A 19,794-nucleotide genomic window follows, 5' to 3' on the forward strand; every position below is an offset into this window, starting at 1 on the left:
TGGAGATCTCTAATACTATATCAAAGCTTTGTGTTGTGTATCCTTCCCGAGAAGCTTCAGATAACGAGCATTCTGTTACCACATGCCTTTCAGTCTGCTCACTACTGTTGTTATGTGGTTGCTCTGACAAAAGCCTTTCTTCCTTCCCACAACCCACACACCTCACCGACCCACCGATACAGAGATAGACAGACAGACAGACATGCACAAAAATACAGACAGACAGACGGATAGACACAGATAAACATAGTCAATATTACGAGATCGTGTTGTCATTTGCACAAGAAATATTCGACATTTAATCATGATATGCAATACTTTATACCTTTTTTTCTTTTTATATGGAAAGATATTTTGAAAACAAAAAACTGGAAGGAGGGAGAGAGAGAGAGAGAGAGAGAGAGAGAGAGAGAGAGAGAGAGAGAGAGAGAGAGAGAGAGAGAGAGAGAGAGAGAGAGAGAGAGAGAGAGAGCATAAATAAACACAATTCTCATAAACACCCTTTTTAACACAAGAAAAAAAATAATAATAATAAGCAAACAGCAATATATAACAATCACATAAAACTGAACCACAACCGCAGCACACCACAAAAAATAAAAGAAAAATAAATAAATGAATAAAAAAAAGCCCCCTCCCAAAAAAAGCGCAAGAGGAAGTATAACAAAAATACGAGAGAAGCACTGAGGTGTCCCTGCGTGTACTGTGTTGCTTCTCCGCGTTCCCGCCGCCACTCCGGGATGCAATTTCCCGGTTGAGGTGGCGGTAAAACAGGGTTCGGGCGTCTTATTCGGGCCGACTTTCTTAGCTTTGGTCTTTTGTTTGGCGGTGGATATTGCCCTTTTGCCTGTTTATAGGTGTGTGTGTGTGTGTGTGTGTGTGTGTGTGTGTGTGTGTGTGTGTGTGTGTGTGTGTGTGTCTGGAGTACGCAAGAAAAAAAAATGTCGAGGTTGACGAAATCGTTTAACTAGAAAATAAATATTGCAAATGGTAATTAAAATCTCGAGTAATTATCTGTGTGTGTGTGTGTGTGTGTGTGTGTGTGTGTGTGTGTGTGTGTGTGTGTGTGTGTGTGTGTGTGTGTGGCTGGTAAAAATTTTCTCTTAAACATTATTTTATTTTCCTTTTTACTTGTTGTTCATTTGTCGCTGAGTCGGATCTCACTCACTTACTTGCCAATGTTTTTGTTGTTCATCTCATTGTTTCCTTAAAGTTTTCCTTCGATACGTTTAGCGGGAGAGGATGAAAAGAAAAGGGAAAGACGTGGAAAGATGATGACGGAGAAAATAAATAGAAAGCTGCCAGAACTAAAACTCAGAACTTGATCTTTGAGGATGTAATCAAAGAAAGAAATGACAAAACCGGAGGATCAAAGGAAAGAGGATATCAGACGTTCAGATAAGAAAATAAAGCACCAGAGAGAAGAATTATTTTAAGTTAATGGAAAAAAAAATAAGATGAGGAAGAGAAGTAAAAGAAGGAGCAGGAAGAGAAATAAGTGAAAGAGGAAGGAGAACAGGAGGAGGAGGAGGAGGAGGAGGAGGAGGAGGAGGAGGAGGAGGAGGAGGAGGAGGAGGAGTAGAAGTAAGAGGAGAAAGAAGAAAAAGAAAGAAAGAGCAAAATGTAGAAAAGAAAAATGAACAAAGATGACAAGAAAAATAATGAAAAAAAGAAACAACAACAATGAATAACAAAAAAATTCACAGGAGGGAAGGATCTGGCGAAATACACGATGTTAAATAAATGATACAAGTCCCTACAACACTGGGGTCATATGATGCAACATATATCTGGCGCAGAGTCAACATATGTAGACGAAGAACTTTGTTTACGAATTAGCTGCCTTCCATCGTTATTTGGGTGGGAGGAAGACGTTTGGAAGCAATACCTGCCACGGGGAACAAACAGCCAGAGAGAGAGAGAGAGAGAGAGAGAGAGAGAGAGAGAGAGAGAGAGAGAGAGAGAGAGAGAGAGAGAGAGAGAGTTTTTGATTATGCAACAAAGAGAATTGGAAAAAGAAGAGGAACGTGAGGAATATGGCGAGTGAGGGAGTAGAATAAAGGAAGTGGAGGAAAAGGTGATGAGAAGAGACTTGAGATTTAAGGTTCAAAGGGAGACTGTGTGAAGAATGAAGACGAATGGGAAAGAGATTAATGGGAATGAAGAATAGCAGAGAGGAGTTGGAAGAAAAGGAGGAGACGGAATGAAAGAATGTGTTTGACAGTGAGGTAAGAGAGAGAGAGAGAGAGAGAGAGAGAGAGAGAGAGAGAGAGAGAGAGAGAGAGAGAGAGAGAGAGAGAGAAGAGAGGAGAGAGAGAGAGAGAGAGAGAGACCTACTTTTCAATTTGTAATAAGTTTGTTTGTGTGTGTGTGTGTGTGTGTGTGTGTGTGTGTGTGTGTGTGTGTGTGTGTGTGTGTGTGTGTGTGTGTGTGTGTGTGTGTGTGGAAATAAGTATCATTACTGTTAGATCATTTAGTGAAAAAAAGGTAAAAATCTGAGGGCCATCATTTCCTGCGCACCGTGATCTAAAGGAAAATAAGGCTCAGTTTGGCTCGCTTCTTCTTTTTTAACAAAATAGTGTCTTTTTTGTACTGGACAACCCAAAAGGGATATGCATGTTTGCAATACTTGGCGGGTTGACTTGACTGATAGAAATGACGACTGGTGAAATAGTAGGATTTATAAGGCACAGCATTTTCTTATTGGTTGGTACACAAAAACAACCCTACATTCAGTAAACACCATGATTACTCGCTTTACACTGAAGGTCATCATGATGGCTCAAACTGATTATTTCCCAACTCGTGCTCCAAGTTTTATCTTTAGGGGGAATCTCGCCCATCACTATCTCACCCTCACTTCATTATCGTGTTTTCCCGTCTGGCTGCCCGCCGCTGATTCGCATAAATGGCTGTTGGATAATCATGTAATCAGATTAAATCCACACTTCCTGGTTTGATATTAATTACCGAACACTGCTGGACTGCGGCGCGAACCCAGTGTTCTGTGTATGGCGTGAGGGGGGCACACACACGCCACCACCGCCGGGCACGTGTACCGCCCGCCTGCATCTCTCAGCCCCGCACTGGTCACTGAGAACACTGCAAAATGTAGCATGATTTGTCACACCATCCCTTTATAAGTTACATGTATGGAGGTGTGGAAAAGAGCACTGCTTGAAAAATTGATGCTTTATTTTTCTGTTCACTTTCCCTTCACCTATCTACTTTTTACCCCATCCATAGATAAGTTTGTTTCTTTCAGGGAAAACTAAGCTGTATTCACATCAATATCCTGGTCTAAGCACTCATGAATCTCTTCTCGTTAAGCAGCATCGTTGAATGCTGTAGTCTACTCTTAACTCAATGATTTCGTTGTGAATTTTCTTTCTACTCGCAAAAAGTTTTATTAATTTATTTATATACACTTACATGCATATCTACAAGCCTTAAATATTCTTATTCTTGCTCTATCATAGTCCGCTGTCATTCTCAGGTGAAATATTTCATTTACTTTCCAGGTATGGTTTGTCTCAATCTGTGATTCTTCATTTACGTGTGTGACTCGCGAGAGTGTTTAATAAATTTTCTCTGTAACCATTATGAATACTCGTGTGGTCTTCTCTCATCCATTTCCATGCTATGTAAGTTATTTATCATTCATCTCTCATTCACACACTGTGTATAGAAAGTATTCAGCTCCGGAAATGAATGGCGTCTTAATCAAAGCACTGTGAGTGACGACAGCGGCAATGATCTACAGAGTCATTACCATAAGTCGAAAAATCATAACAACTCACTTCAGCTGTTTGTTGTGCTTCTCCTCAGTAATAAATCCTGCTGCTTCTCAGTAACAAATCCACCGATGCACTGAAAACCTGCCTACAAAATGTGACGAGCGCTCGAGTCTGAACAGATCACAGGGGTTAAGACTGTGGGAAACTTTAAACAATAGAAAATTAATTAGACGTTCATTCGACTTCTTGCCAGGACTGTACGTGCTTCACTGTTCCTTAATTTCATCAATATGGGTTTTGCTACGTTGACGGGGATGGTGGTGGATTTTAAGCATGGCAGATCAAACCATGTTCAAAGCAAGACGGAAGCACCGCAACTTTATGGTATGATGTTTAGAACTCCTTTTATAAAAAATGGTAAGGTGTGTTTTTAGAAAATATCTTCTGTATTTCCATAAGATTGATCAAATTGAACATTTGCTTTGTTCATATTCTTAAAATAACTATTACTTGATATTTATTTGTCTGTGTTCTCTCTCCTCTCTCTCCTCAGCCTCTCTCTCCTCTCTCTCTCCTCTCTCTCTCTCTCTCTCTCTCTCTCTCTCTCTCTCTCTCTCTCTCTCTCTCTCTCCTCTCTCTCTCTCTCTCTCTCTCTCTCTCTCTCTCTCTCTCTCTCTCTCTCGTTTGGTTTCAAGCGAAGTAATTTATTTGTATAATCTAATTTAATATCACTGCCAATTGTACATTGTTACTTATTTACGAGTATTGTTAGTTTATTATTCGTTTGTGTGCTTACTGATCTTGCTTTTATTGCTATTGCTGTTTTTATTGTTGTTATTGCAATTGTCTATGTTGCTGTTAATGTTGCTGTTTTTGTTGTTGTTGTTGTTGTTTATGTTACATTTTATTGTTATTTTTGCTGTTTTTGTTGTTGTAATTGTGATTGCGGTCGTGGTGGTGGTGGTGATGGTGGTGGAGCTGAAGCTGGTGGTGGCGGTGGTGGTGGTTGTGGTGATGGTGGTGGTGGAGCTGGTGATGGTGGTGGAGCTGGTGGTGGTGGTGGAGCTGGTGATGGTGGTGGTGGTGGAGGTGGAGCAGGTGGAGGTGGAGCTGGTGGTGGTGGAGCTGGTGGTGGTGGTGGAGCTGGTGGAGGTGGAGCTGCTGGTGGTGGTGGTGGTGGAGGTGGAGCTGATGGTGGTGGTGGTGGTGGAGGTGTAGTTGGTGGTGGTGGTGGTGGTGGTGGTTGTGGTGGTGGTGGTGGTGTGACATTTGGCACCCGCTGACTCCACGGGGATATCACTACGCCATTTCTCCTCCCACCCTTTCTTAAAGTCGAAATGGTGCATGTATTATTTTTTTTTTAGAATCGTTAATGTAATTTTTTTCTATTTGACGTCAAATTCGTGTTTTTTACTACTTGTCAAAATAATATATAACTTTTAGGGATAGAAACTCCAATAATATATTTCCAAGAATACAGTGTTTTTAGACGTTAATTCAAAGAACATTTCACATACCAGTATTTTTCTTTCCTGGAAAAAGAGGGTTTCATTAATTGAGTTTTGTATATTTTTCATTCCATTATCATTCGTGGCTTCACCCGCGGGAAGTTTCAACACTTTTTTCCACACATTTTCCAGCTGCGGGGGGATTTTTCTTATTCCTGTGCACACGTAACCCTTCCCTACGGTGTTTGACGAAAATTAGTCTGTGTTTAATCGCGGCAGTCCGTTCCGTGCATGCATTAATAAGGAGAGTGACCGGACGAGACTCGGCGGCCTGAGGGGGGCTGAGAAGGAGGGTGAGCGATCTGTTCCTGTGGATGTTTGCACTGCCATTAGAATTCTTCTGAAAACCTTATCCATGGCAAATAAGAGAGAGAGAGAGAGGGAGGAGAGAGACGAGAGAGAGAGAGAGGAGAGAGAGAGAGGAGAGAGAGAGAGAGGAGAGAGAGAGAGAGAGAGAGAGAGAGAGAGAGAGAGAGTGAGAGTAGGCGTAAAGGAAGAGCTGAATACAATAAAGTTCATATTTCAGAAGAGTGATATAAATACAAGAGTTATGATGGGCAATTTTTAAGACAAAGAATCAAACTAAGATATAAAAGTATTTGTCAGTGACTCTATCGGAAAAGTGAATGTAAAGTTCTTGAGTTTAGGAATCTTTTTTTTTTTTTTTTTTTTTAGATTTGAAGAGTGACTCCTTGAAATAAATAAACATTTCTTGAATATACTTGAAATTAAACCTGCTTTGCTCCATAACAAGTAAAACAGGCTCATCATAACTTGTGTTTCCTTACTCAGACCATTATGTATCAACTTTACGCTTCACGCTGCTCAACCTTTTGGCTCCTTACGCTGCTTTAAGCGTACGTGGGGCAAAAAATGGATTCGTCTTTCAAATCACCTGACCATAGTTTAGAGTTAAGGTTGGTAAAGTTAGGATTAATTTATTTCCTGCCAAGCTGCATGCATTGCTAGAGAGAGAGAGAGAGAGAGAGAGGGAGAGAGAGAGAGAGAGAGAGAGAGAGAGAGAGAGAGAGAGAGAGCAGTATTACCTTGACACCCCACATATTATAATGAGTATTACATCCGTCTCATAATTACACGAAGAAGTACTGAGACTACGGTGTATTTTAGGCCACATTTTAGCTTTTCAGTGTTTCCTCAATGCTCTCCCGCTTCCTCCTACATCACCTTACTGTGTTGCATTTCCTCATGCCGTCCGTCAGTCACCTTTGTTATGATTTTTATGTTCTTCCACCTCAATTTTCACGCCTGTTGCTCCTCCGTCCTCTCCCCCCCCCCCCCCCCTCTCTCTCTCTCTCTCTCTCTCTCTCTCTCTCTCTCTCTCTCTCTCTCTCTCTCTCTCTCTCTCTCTCTCTCTCTCTCTCTCATCTCTCTCTCTCTCTCTCTCTCTCTCTCTCTCATCTCTCTCTCTCTCTCTCTCTCGCTCTTGCTCTCGCTCTCGCTCTACTCGCAATAATAGCATGTAATTATCTGACATACGTGCATAAGAAAAACCACAAAAAGCCAGTATACCCACACGTGACAGTCCTTATGTGAATTCCTCCTCTTCCTCTTTAACTCTGCCATAACGTTGATAGTAAAGTAAGACTAGAATATCAACACCTCCTCCTCTTATACCTTTCTCCCCACTTTTTTTTTTTCCTTTTACTTCTCTGGATTCCTTTCCTTTTTACCTCTTTTTTTTCATCGACCGGAGCGAGGAATAGGTAAAAAGAGGGCAAAAGGAAGCTACTAAATAGGTAAAACTAGCAGGAAGAAGACAATAAAAAAGAGTGGTATAGTGTCTCTTACGTAATTTTTTTTTTTCCTATTATATTTATATGTCGCACTTATTTCTTCCCCGGCGGAGAGGTGTAGAAGTGTCAGGTTAATTTGTCTGTGTCAAAGGGTTATTCTGAGCGACGACGAGTTGGTGCTGTGTATAGAGGCTGCGCGCTTCACTCTCTGACAGCAGGTGAACCTTTCATAGAGAAGAAAGGGAAGTCGTGGATGCGATGTTGTTTTTTTCACTGCGTACGTGTTGACTTGTTCCTGAACGGCGTTAGATAATACAGGTAAATGTTATGTATTTGATTTGGATTTTTTGAATTATGTATTGAAATTTGAAAATCTTTGTCTTTTGTATCATATATCAATCTATTATTGATTTGTATTTGAATTCATACATTATTCCTGAAAAAAAAAAGAATTACACTATTTTTTCCGTGTAGTTTTAACCTTGGAACATGATTTAGGGCTTTCACTTATATAAAATCAACTGGTGCTACCAGGATATGCCAGCGAATGAATTTACGCCATTTTTTAATGGCTGTCATAATAATGGGCAGTTTACACTTACGTAGATAAAAAAGGATAGACACACAATATGTCAGATCCTAGGAAAAGTACAAATGAATTTATCTGTAAGAATAATACAAAGAAATATAGGTAGAGAGAGAGAGAGAGAGAGAGAGAGAGAGAGAGAGAGAGAGAGGAGAGAGAGAGAGAGAGAGAGAGAGAGAGAGAGAGAGAGAGAGAGAGAGAGACGGAAGGGAGTGCAGACAGGAAGGGAGGGGAGAAGAGGAGACAGGGACTGAGAAATACAGCAGCCGTACCTTTGTTATCTGAGCTGATCCCTAACGTGATGAATAACCTCGTTGCAAACCCCGCGGCGCGCTGCGACCCAGATGTACTGCCATATAAGGACCCCCACTGGCAGCCTGCGTGCCGGTGGATATTCAGGTGCGTCAGGTATCCGAGCCTCGATGTACAGGAATAAAGATGTGGTTTTTGGAGTTACCTGTGTTGAAAATGGAGATTGAATTAAAAGTAGTGTAAACTTCTCATTGTCTTGTAAAGGCGAAAACTTCTACTGTTCTTTTTGTTTTTATCTCATTTAGCGCTACTTTGTGTAGGAGACTAACAAAGGGTACCCCAAGGGAGTTCGTACAGGCGTGGAAAAAAAAGGTGAGTAACTTTCTCTCCTCGCGTCCAGTTTATTTCGTTCTTCCAGTGTAACGCCATCTAATCTGCTAATCTGAGAAAACTTGACAGTTGAGATATCCCCAAAAGACTCATGATTGAGGGAAAACGCTAGACACAATGGAAGCGAGTGCATTATTTTACCCGACCACTGACCGTTACATTACCTTCACAAGACACACTTAATGTAACCTGGCAGGTGAGAGAAGGGAGAACGTAGCCATAACCTGCGTAGGTCTTCTGCCTGGATTGACTGCATCTATTTTGTGAGTAAAAGAAGACTGACCAAAGGGAAAAAATGACAGAAAAAAAGAAATGACAAAAAAAAATAACGATTGGCGCTCAAGAAAGTGATAAAGAATTCCAATTTCACGTCATCACTTACTCATTGATTATTAACCTAATAGATTCATGTAAGGAAAAAAAAAATATATATATAGTTCCCCAAAACAGGATCTCTCCCGCGTGTGGCTTGTTGCACCACACAGAGAACAGTTTGCAGTCGTTAGTTTTTACTGCATTCGTGAGTTACAGGATCTTCAATTTGGCGGTAATTGGTTCGTCCTGGAATTGGAACGCACCACTCCCACACTCCACCTCCCTGACCTGTGCTGCCCCGCGTGAGGGTGGATGGTTCTGGTACGTGATGCTGACAGGTTCAGTGGCGTGGGAATGCAGTGTTTTGGGTGTGCATGAGTGTGTGGCGAGCGGATGATGACACTAACGAGGTGGTTGGCTGCTGCATGGATGTGTTCAGGGCCATATTTCAGGGTATATTTCAAGTTAAAGGGTGAGGGCAGCGTGTAGGTTGCCCGTGGCGTGTTGAGGCGTGTTGAGGTGTGCTGAGTCGTGTTTTTCAGGGTAATGATGGCAAAGTGCCTGCCCTCACACACTTGTTTTGGTCGCTATGACATCAGTTTTGACATCCTCCTCCTCCTCCTCCTCATCCTCCTCCTCCTCACGCAGGCCAGCATCTCTACGGGAGTATCCTTGAAAGCTCCCTCCACCAGCACGTCATGCATCCGACGAGAGGTAACAATATCCTAGATATTGTTTTAACAACTGGTGAAGAGTCAGTAAAAGACCTAAAAATTGGACCAGAACTGAGTTCCAGCGATCATCGTAGCTTACTTTTCACCATAAATTTTGACAAAGCTAAAGTAAGCGAAAGTAAAGAAAAAGTGCCAGACTATCGGCGTGCTAACTTTGAGAGACTTCGCATGCAGCTTGCATCCATAGACTGGAATGAACTGCTGGAAACACCAGACATAAACAACGCATGGGAAGTCTTTGCTAAAAAGTTAAATGAAACTACGTTTTTGTGTGTACCGCAACGAAACAGACGGAAGGTAAAAAACACCAAACCGAAATGGTGGAACAATGAAATTAGATGCTGCCTTCTGGCTAAGAAAAATGCGTACCACAAATACATACTAACACAAAATAATGATGATAAACTAGAGCATGACAGATTACGTAGAAAAACTAAAAAGCTGATCAAATGCAGCAAAAAATCTGTCGAAGCTCAGATCGCGAACTCATGTAAAACGAACCCAAAAGAATTTTACAGTTATGTAAAAGCAAAAAGGGTCGTAACATCAACGATTGGTCCATTAATAACAGAAAATGGTAAACAAATAACAAGCGAAACAGACATGGCGAATACCCTGAACGAGTACTTCTCAACCGTCTTCACGACTGAGGATGTTCAGGGCAGTCTGCCGACCCCCACGCCTCAGTCACGAGGCACCACGCTGCCAGACTTCACCATCACAGAAAGTGAAATCCTCTCAGTCACAAAGAGCATGAACGTAAACAAAACACCCGGGCCAGACAAGATATCACCCAGGCTTCTTAAAGAAGCAAGAAATGAGCTCGTGAAACCGCTTACAATTTTATTCAATAAAACTTTGCTAGCGGGTAAAGTTCCCCACGAATGGAAACTAGCAAATGTCACGCCAATCTTTAAAAAAGGAAATAAATCTCTCCCAGCCAATTACAGGCCGATCAGTCTCACTTCAGTAGTGTGTAAGCTGATGGAAACAATAATTAGAGATAAAATTGTTAAATATTTAGAAGAAAAATAAAATCATAAAGGATTCGCAACACGGTTTCAGAACCAAGCGCTCCTGCTTAACAAACTTACTAGACTTCTTTTATGAAGTATTTAACTCGTATGACGAGACAAAAGCTGTTGATATTATCTACCTTGATTTCCAGAAAGCTTTCGACACTGTTCCCCATAAGAGACTCATCAGTAAAGTAAAAGCTCACGGCATTGCCGGAAACACCCTGAAATGGCTGAGAGACTGGCTCTCTGACAGAAAACAGCGTGTTGTAATAAATGGAAAAGAGTCAGAGTGGCATAAGGTAAATAGCGGCGTTCCTCAAGGCTCTGTATTAGGACCAGTACTCTTCATAATGTACATAAATGATATTGATGAAGGGATAAATTGCAAAATAAGTAAATTTGCAGACGACACCAAAATAACAAGTAGAGTTACGTCTGTGTCACAATGGCAGGAACTGCAGTGTGACCTCAATAAACTAACAAGCTGGGCAGAAAAATGGCAGATGAGATTCAATATAGAAAAGTGCAAAATTCTACATATCGGAAGCAACAATGTTCAGGCGAGATATGTAATGAATAACATGCCACTGTCAAGTGCTGATAAAGAAAAAGATCTTGGTGTCGTTGTGTCAAACGACCTAAAGCCGAGTCAACACTGCACAGAAACAGTAAAGACGGCGAATAAATTAGTAGGGTTCATTGGAAGAACCTTTGAATTTAAATCAGAAAAGGTTATACTTGCCTTATATAACTCACTGGTGCGCCCTCATCTAGAATACTGTGTACAGTTCTGGTCACCATACTACAAAAAAGACATTGAAAAACTAGAAAAGATACAGCGCAGAGTCACAAAGATGATTCCAAGATTGCGCAATAAGCCGTATGAGGAACGACTGGAAGAACTAAACCTATTTAGTTTAACAAAGCGCAGGATAAGAGGAGACCTAATTGAAGTGTTCAAAATTTTCAAAGGATATAGTAACATTGATGCACATAATTATTTTACCATTGATCATTCTAATCTAACAAGAAATAATGGATTCAAGATTATACCCAAACGTTTTAAATCCCACGAGGCCAAACATTTCTTCTTTAATCGTATAGTAAATATATGGAATAAACTTCCTGCCGAAATTGTAAACAGCAATACTATTGAATCATTCAAAAATAAAATAGACAAATATTTAAAAGCAAATCCCCAACAAGCTCTCTTCTTGTCCGAATAATTACTAAATTCACTATTTAAACTCTTATTCAACAGTTTTAATATAACTTGTATTAACTTTCAGATAGGCGTATAGAGTTCACCGTAGGGTGAATAGTAGAACTTCCTTTCATCCTTTCCTATGAAAATTTCCATGTCAGTTTTTCCATACTGCATGGTACTTTTCCCAACTATTTCCATGCCAGCGCAAGCTGGAGGGAGTGGTGGGTGGGGAGGAGCCTTCTGCTATGCTGTCCTGTCTCTTTTCACTGTAGCTAGTTAGAAGTAGTTACCAAACAGCCTTGCAAGGACCAAAAGGTCTGTTGCTGTTTGGCTTTCCTTTGTATTCCTTTGTATTCCTCCTCCTCCTCCTCCTCTCTCTTCCTTCTCCTCCTCCCTAGCTCTTCCTTATTTGCCTTCCTTTTTTCCTTTCGTCTTTTTTTACTCTTCACCTTTATCTCCATCTCCTTTCTCCTCCTCCTCCTCCTCCTCCTCCTCCTCTAATGCTGGTAAATAAGGAGGCGCCTCACAGGTAACAAGCACAGGTACGATGTTAGAAAGAATATCCGTTGCCTGCCATTTTGTGTTCGCGTCTCCTTGTTACCTCTTCTTTGCCTTTCTTCCTTCCCATTATCTTCTTCCTCTTTGTGTTCGCTATCGGTGTTGTCCTCGCTCTCTTGCTCCTCATCCTCGCCCTCCTTTTCCTCTTACTCCTTGACCCCCTCGGAGGAAAGCGGGCCAACTAAACTTGCTCAGCGTCCCAGCTAAATATTGGACGCCGTTGTGTGTGGAATACCAATCTAAACTTTGCTAATGGACAGGCGAGAGGCTGTTATATCCCGCCCTTAGTGGCCATTGCACTGAGTTAGGTCTCCCTTTGGACTCGGACCTGTTGACTTTATAAGAAGGAAAAAAAAAAAAAAAAAAATCACACGAAATAATGACACTTCACTGGCAGTCCTCAGTGGGAAGGAGCATATCACTGAGGCTTTGTTTGTATTGCATGTGGATACTTTACTTTGGGAGAGAAAGGAGGCATGTTAAGCTTTATTCCTCCAGCCCTGAGACGTGACAAAGCGATAACAAAAGAAGAACAACCAGCAGCATACACGTTGGCCCTGAAGTGTTTGTGATAAGGTATATTGTTTGAATGTAAAATGAGATGTATAGGATAGTGAAGACGAAGGCTGTACCCCACCTTCCGCTCCTTCTACGCGTGACAACGAAGAGAGAAAGAGAGAGAGAGAGAGAGAGAGAGAGAGAGAGAGAGAGAGAGAGAGAGAGAGAGAGAGAGAGAGAGAGAGAGAGAGAGAGAGAGAGAGAGAGAGAGAGAGAGAGAGAGAGAGACAGAGAGAGAGAGAGAGAGCACTTACCTTCCTGATGGTCTAAGTTGGGCCCACGCGCTCCTCCTCCCGTCTTGATGTCATGATTAAATCTCCTTTACAGGGCCCGGGGCTTGAAAACTCCTGGGGATAAAAGTGAACCCCGACATGCCTCCTCTGAGTATCAATATACGCGCCTGTCTTGTCACCCCTTGAAGTTCGTACGTCTGCAGTGTGCTGTGAGTGATGCTCTTGTGTTGAAGGGTCCACTACGGCATTATATAGAGTCGTATTCTGAAACGTTTCTGCGCCGCATCTCCACTACATGGGTTTTAAGGATGTTTTTAGATTAATAAGATTTTTGCTTTATCATTACGAGAAACACTATTGAGAACTCGGGTAATCATCTTTGTGGGCTTAGAAAATATTCATGGTGAAAGAGCAAGCTGAATACGGGCCATATACGTACGCACAGTGAAGAGAGTGTTATAGAAAGGAAAAACTAGAAGATGAATTAGAGGAAACTTAGTATTGTAAAGGGAGTATTTTTAATGTCTTTAGATATGAAAGGTGCTGGCTTACCAGAAACAAGACAAATGAAGACTGTTGATTCGTTGGTCTTCATTAGGTAAGAGTAAATATGATGGCAAAAGAAGACCGTTCGGGTTCCTTAGGTGTCATAATACTCTTCTCTTATAAGATTTATCGTAGAAAGATAGAAGTGCAGTCTAATATGGTTTCTAAGATGTCTTCAGTAGTTCAGGGAATAGGAAGATGGACAAACAAGCCCAAATAGCTTTTCTAGTGTCTCACTACTTATATCTTGCCTGGAGTTTGTGTCGGAGGAAGATTAAAAGACAGACAAGGATAATGTTCTGGAAGATTACCAGTGTTGCTTGTCACTGTTTCTTTTCCTATTTCATCTTGAGCAATTTATACCTCGTTTCCATTTTTTCTTTGCACATCATCTCGAGAATCATCGTCCTCCTCGTCTCTCGTCTTTTCCTACCTAGTTATTTTCCTTTTTCCATAGTTAATCTCGTCTCTGTACTTTTCTCGTCCTCCTCTGTGTCACTTGTTCCTTTGAGTCTTCTTTCCTTTCGTGTTCTTATCATCATCAATTTCATTCTTGGTTTCGTTTTCTCATTTTCCATTTTTCACCTTCCTTTCACTACCAGCTTATCCTTGTCTTTTATTCAATTCCCTCTTTTCCTTTTCTTTTTAATCCTCTTCCTCTCTTTTTCTCTCTTTTCTTGCTTCCTTTTCATCTTTTTCACCTCCTCCCTGTTGTTGAAATCCTTTGATCATCACTCTACTGAATCACATGTTTCTTTTCTGTTATTAACAATATAATTAAATTTAATGTCCTAATGTATATTCTTTGACATTCACGACTTTCTGTAAATGATTTCACTTCTTTTCAACTCTCCGGTTCTTTTAATTATTTAGGTCAGACTGAAGCTTCATTGTCGCCTTCGAATAAATGCTCTGTACATTTCCAATTGCCTTCTCATTTGTAGCCGTGCCTGCCTACGTGAACGACTATTGCATGGTCATTTGTCCATGCAATATTTGTTCATTTCTCGCATCAGTATTCCATGGCGATATATCTGCCGGTGTATGCGCTCAAATGTCCCACAGTTTTTCTTGACTGTCAATTCAGTATTCTACGTCTGTATATTGTGATAAGCGCTTCACCGACCTCTTTTGTTTTTCCTCTCCTTTGTGTGGCCAGTGAGCGAGTCAGGCGAGTGACCCGAAGGCAGAGGGCGACCTGACTTCAAGCGCGCCAGACAGCCAGACACAAATGCTGCTCCCTATTCCCTTGGCTGTTGTTTGTGTAAATACGTGTACAGCACCCAGGAACTGTATCGCTTACCCGCCAATACAGTGTTCTTGTTCTATACTGTTTTTTTTTTTTTTTTTTATTGCGTTTTAAAGGTTTATATAATATTTCAAGACTTCTCATATTTCGGATGATCTTCCTTTTGACCAGGGCTTTCTGTGGGCCTTTTATTTATAACTTTTTGTCGCCCCTAACTGATCCCAATTATCAGATTTTTTTTTCCATTTTTTTAACCAAAGTACAAAAAAAAAAAAATACGGTTAAATATTTTCGCCTTAGAATACAGATAATTAAATAATAAATAGTAAAAGAAGAATAATATTGATATGAAAAGTATGTTTCAATCGAAAAAGTGTGTTTATAAGTGTCTTTCTTTCTTATAAAGAGTGAAATGTGTTTATTATCCATGCCGCACTGGTAAGAACTCCAAATAATAAATAAATTAAGGAACATATCCCAAATATCAGATAAAAATGTTTGAATTATTTTTTTTTCATATTCTTTAGTACATATCAGAACGTGTACAAGAAATAAAAAAAAAATTTCCTTTTAAGTAGCAATGCTACTTCTGATATTAAATGGGAAACTTGGCAAGAGAAAGTTGCCAATATTGTGAATATTGTTGTACCAGTTGATCGTACGACTTGGTAATAGTGCGTAACAGCCTTTACAGGTAAGGTGCAGTGAGCGTCGCCGAAAGAATTACCTTCATCATGCTTATGACATAAATGATTGTTTTTTTTTTCTTTTTTTATGTGGTTGTAAAGTTTCCTGACACAGACTTAGGGTCGGAGTATAATGGCGCGCGTTCAGTCCTATTCGAAGAATACGTCACTCCGTCGACGTAAAATCTTGAGGGACCTTAATTTGTAATCCTCGCAATGGGATTACGCTTTGTGGCGCGGAGCGGACCAGACGCAGCTAATTGTTTCTCATGCCTGGCGCTGTGATCCTGACTAGAAGCGAGGGATGGTGACCTTGGGAGGACAGACGGAGGCGGGCATAGAGACATGCGTCAATTACTGTTATTGAAAGACAATAGGAAGACTTATCTCCCAGTAAAAAAGAAAAAAAAAAATTACCCCTAGAGAACACTGCCTTCGTGATGGGTTATGTAAGAATGTTAGGTTAAGTAATGTTATGCTGAAGTAGTTTAGGTTAAAGTGAATTGGTATGAGCTACTATGTTAGGTGAAGTAATGCTTTGCTGCCAGGTATGGTTAGGTTATTGTCTTTTAATGGGTGTCGTTTTCAAGGAGAAATCTTCATGGGCTATATATCCATTACATATTTACATAAAAGCGACTAGTGAAGAAATAATTATCTTTACCTTGCTCTATACCTCCTCCTCCTCCTCCTCCTCTTCCTCCCGGCAATAGAAATGAAGGATGGAGCAAACGCGGGTCACTGCCGTGTGATCCTGTCGACGAAACTCAATTATCGCGGTGTTTCACGTGGAGGAAGTTGCGGTGGCCAAGGGACTTCCTGCGGCGAGGAGGATGACGTCTGATCTCTAATTGGTTTCTACTGGTATAGTTCATTAGTGGCCTGCTGCTACTGTCTGGGTCTTTTTCTCTCTCTTTGTGTGTGTGTGTGTGTGCTTGTGTGTGTGTGTGTGTGTGTGTGTTGTGTGTGTGTGTGTGTGTGTGTGTGTGTGTGTGTGTGTGTGTGTGCTCCTAGTTATAGGATATATGGCCTAAGTTACGTTCCAATTGTTCTGTGTACGTAGATGTACTTAACTTTTTTCAACTTTGTGTGTGTGTGTGTGTGTGTGTGTGTGTGTGTGTGTGTGTGTGTGTGTGTGTGTGTGTGTGTGTGTGTGTGTGTGTGTGTGCGCGCGTATGCGTACGTGTGTGTCCGTGTGTTATTCATGGTCCGAATCGGCGTCATAAACTCACAGCACAATCATAATGCAAAAGTGGTGCACCGAAATTGATGAGGTGGACAGACCGGCCGTAGTAGTAGAGTAGACGAGGGGCGAAGGGGAGGCGGCCTGCGGGGGCAGGGCGGAGGTCGCGAGCACGGCGGGGTCGCCTCATTGAGATAACTAATTACCTGACGCCGGTGCACCCCGCCCGCTGAAGTTATTATTGAATGCAAATCTAAAACCTGGAAACGAATTACGGTACAGGAGCGTCGCCATTGTCCAATACAGCTCTAGTGACGCACCGCCCGTGTTTTGAGCTCCGACTCGGAAAATGAGAGAGAGAGAGAGAGAGAGAGAGAGAGAGAGAGAGAGAGAGAGAGAGAGAGAGAGAGAGAGAGAGAGAGAGAGAGAGAGAGCATCTCTTTCCAATATATAGCTTTTATAGATTATAGAAAGAAAAAAAAAGCGAAAAATAGGTTAAATGAATTCTCTTTAACTCGATTTCATTCTTTAAATCGCCTCTTCATCTCAACTAGAATGATAACAAGAAGAAAAAAATGAAAATGTGCAAAATTAAAAACAATATAGAAAAGCATCATAAAACCACCATAAAACGAAATACCAAACTTACATTGCCATTTTTTTAAATTAATATGTATTAATATTTATGAATTCGTGATATGTTCTTCGTTTTATTTATACTTGTGATTATTTTGTTGATTTATTTGTTTATGTGTATATTTGGTTACTCCTCTAAATGTTCATTGGACCTGAGTGTGAGACTTCCAGGCAATAATTAATGAAGGTTTCGTTCCCATGATACATAACTTCATTGTCCTGGGGCATTTTTTTAGCAGTATTATACCAAACAGTGTCAGAATATTTAAGTTTCCTAATTATGTCCTCATTACGCAGGTCTTTGATACAACAGATAAAAAAAAATCCTTTGTTATTGATAATCATTTCGAAAAATAAAAATAAAAGTAAAATTCAAAAGGCTACATACCTTAATATTCATTACGAGCTGAAAATGTAGTCACACTCGATCTGTATCAATAAAACAGCGTATTATAATATAGACACTATTTTCATCGTAACCAAATATATCATACATCTCATTACATTTTTCCTCCACAGTTATCAATATTCAGATCTCTCATAATTAGGTCACGGAATGTGTTTTATGAAAAGCGAACGAAAATTTAAAATTCCACTTTCCTTTATGTTTCGTCACTGTCAAGGTTTTTCTAGGTTGATGAGTTGCTGTATGGTCAGTTACCTGGCGATGGGCGGCGGGACGGCCACCATTAGCAGGGAGCAAGTGCAAGAAAAATAGGCGTTAGTTGCTCTTCTGGTGTGTGTGTGTGTGTGTGTGTGTGTGTGTGTGTGTGTGTGTGTGTGTGTGTGTGTGTGTGTGTGTGTGCGTGTGTTGTACATGAAATAAGACATCCATTACAGTAATGAAAATATTTACCATTCATCCAACAAGCCTTACAAACTATGCATGTCAGTTATCGTTAAATGCAAATGCCATTAATCACTTTCATAACAAATAGTAAGCTCAAACGCTGATATTCAATACAAAATGCGAGTAAGGTAACAAGGTAATATTTTTCACTGACAATTTTGCTCATAGATTTCAAAATTAGTCTGTGTGTGTGTGTGTGTGTGTGTGTGTGTGTGTGTGTGTGTGTGTGTGTGTGTGTGTGTGTGTGTGTGAGTGTGTGTGTGTGTGTGTGTGTGTGTGTGTGTGTGTGTGTGTGTGTGTGTGTGCGTGCGTGCGTGCGTATGCGTGTCTGATCTATTCTATTCTATTCTGCTCTTCCTCACGTGTCATATCATTGCCAGTATTTAGCTTAGAAATTCCCACCTAATAAACCATTGTCTTCTGTACCAGCTTTTGGTGTGCGGGGATCTGCAAGACGTATATGAAGCCTCAGATGAACCCACTTAATAAGCCCCGGTCAGGCAATAATCGCTTGAAGGACAACGGTCGGATCGGCTGCCAATCAGGAGCCCAGGAGCCCTTTGTCCACAAGATCTATCTCGAGAATGACAATGATTGGATAAACCCAGGAATGCTGCTGATGCTGAGGTCCATTGCGGGGAGGACATCGCTTGTAATTAACAGTGGCTCTGTGTATTGTTTGCCGGATTGATGATAGTGATAGTGTCAGGAAGTGTTTATTAATATATTGTAAATGGTGATTCATGTGGGAGAGGAACACTGCCAGACCTGTTAGGCTTATTTTTGAGATCTGTTACTAGCCACTTTGATGGAAAACTTCATCTCTTTGTTAGGCAGAGCATCACGTTTTGAGGTGGTGTATCAATGAATGTTACGGTAGTTGATTTACTTTTACTGACGAACATGGCATTACTCAGAAATACCACCTCCTTTGCCTCTGAGAGCTATTTACAATGTTCACGCCCTTCTGGTGGTGGTGTGCTGCTCTTCCACCCACACCAGGGACATCTCTCAGGCTGATTACTGAAACCCTGTATACCTTGGTTTAATTACGGGATCCAGACCTATCTTCACAATACACATTTACCCTCCAGCTCGTGTTTGCTGTGTCATAGTAACACACAGGTAGACACGATCGCTAAATTGTATTTCATGTTCAGTGCGAGATAATTGGCAAAATAAAGGTCAGTTCGGTTCTCCACAATATATATATATATATATATATATATATATATATATATATATATATATATATATATATATATATATATATATATATATATATATATATATATATATATATATATATATATATATATATATATATTTTGTTCTTCACGAGTTCCAAATATCAATATTGCGACGTAAGCAGGAGACGTGGACGATCAACCATGCATATATCCAGTCAGTCAAACAATTAACCAAATAATCTGTTAATTGCAATATACTGTAGTTGCTGAACGTGCATTGTACAACATATACATAGGAATAATGCACATACCCTTCAGAACAAAGCATTCTTTTATGGCGGGAATAAGCGAACAAGTCGGCAGTGAGAAGGCAAAATTATGGGTGTGGCGGAGGGTGTGCTGACTGTTGGTTTCTGAGTAATAAGTTGCAACTCGAATGTCACAACAACGGATCGCGTCACACTTCCCATCACTCGTCCACGCACACTGGAGTGTATGAGAGACAGCCATCAAACGCTTTTTATTTGTTCTCCTTTCAACGAAATTACTTTCATCGTCTTCGTTATCCCAAGTTCTTGGTAAATCCTATGAGCGTCTGTCTTG

General features: G+C 40.7%; 1 protein-coding gene across 1 annotated transcript in view; it reads left to right on the plus strand.

Annotated features, from left to right (window-relative positions):
* Nucleotides 1-19,094, plus strand: part of LOC135103465 (uncharacterized) — a 166,042-nt gene extending 146,948 nt beyond the window's left edge. Inside the window, exon 4 of the mRNA XM_064009793.1 lies at nt 18,431-19,094. Coding sequence (XP_063865863.1) covers nt 18,431-18,487 — 57 coding nt within the window. The 3' untranslated portion in view covers nt 18,488-19,094. The remainder of the gene's footprint in view (nt 1-18,430) is intronic.
* Nucleotides 19,095-19,794: the final 700 nt, after the last annotated feature.

This window comes from Scylla paramamosain, chromosome 9 (genome assembly GCF_035594125.1).
Source record: "Scylla paramamosain isolate STU-SP2022 chromosome 9, ASM3559412v1, whole genome shotgun sequence".
NCBI classification, from domain to species: domain Eukaryota; kingdom Metazoa; phylum Arthropoda; class Malacostraca; order Decapoda; family Portunidae; genus Scylla; species Scylla paramamosain.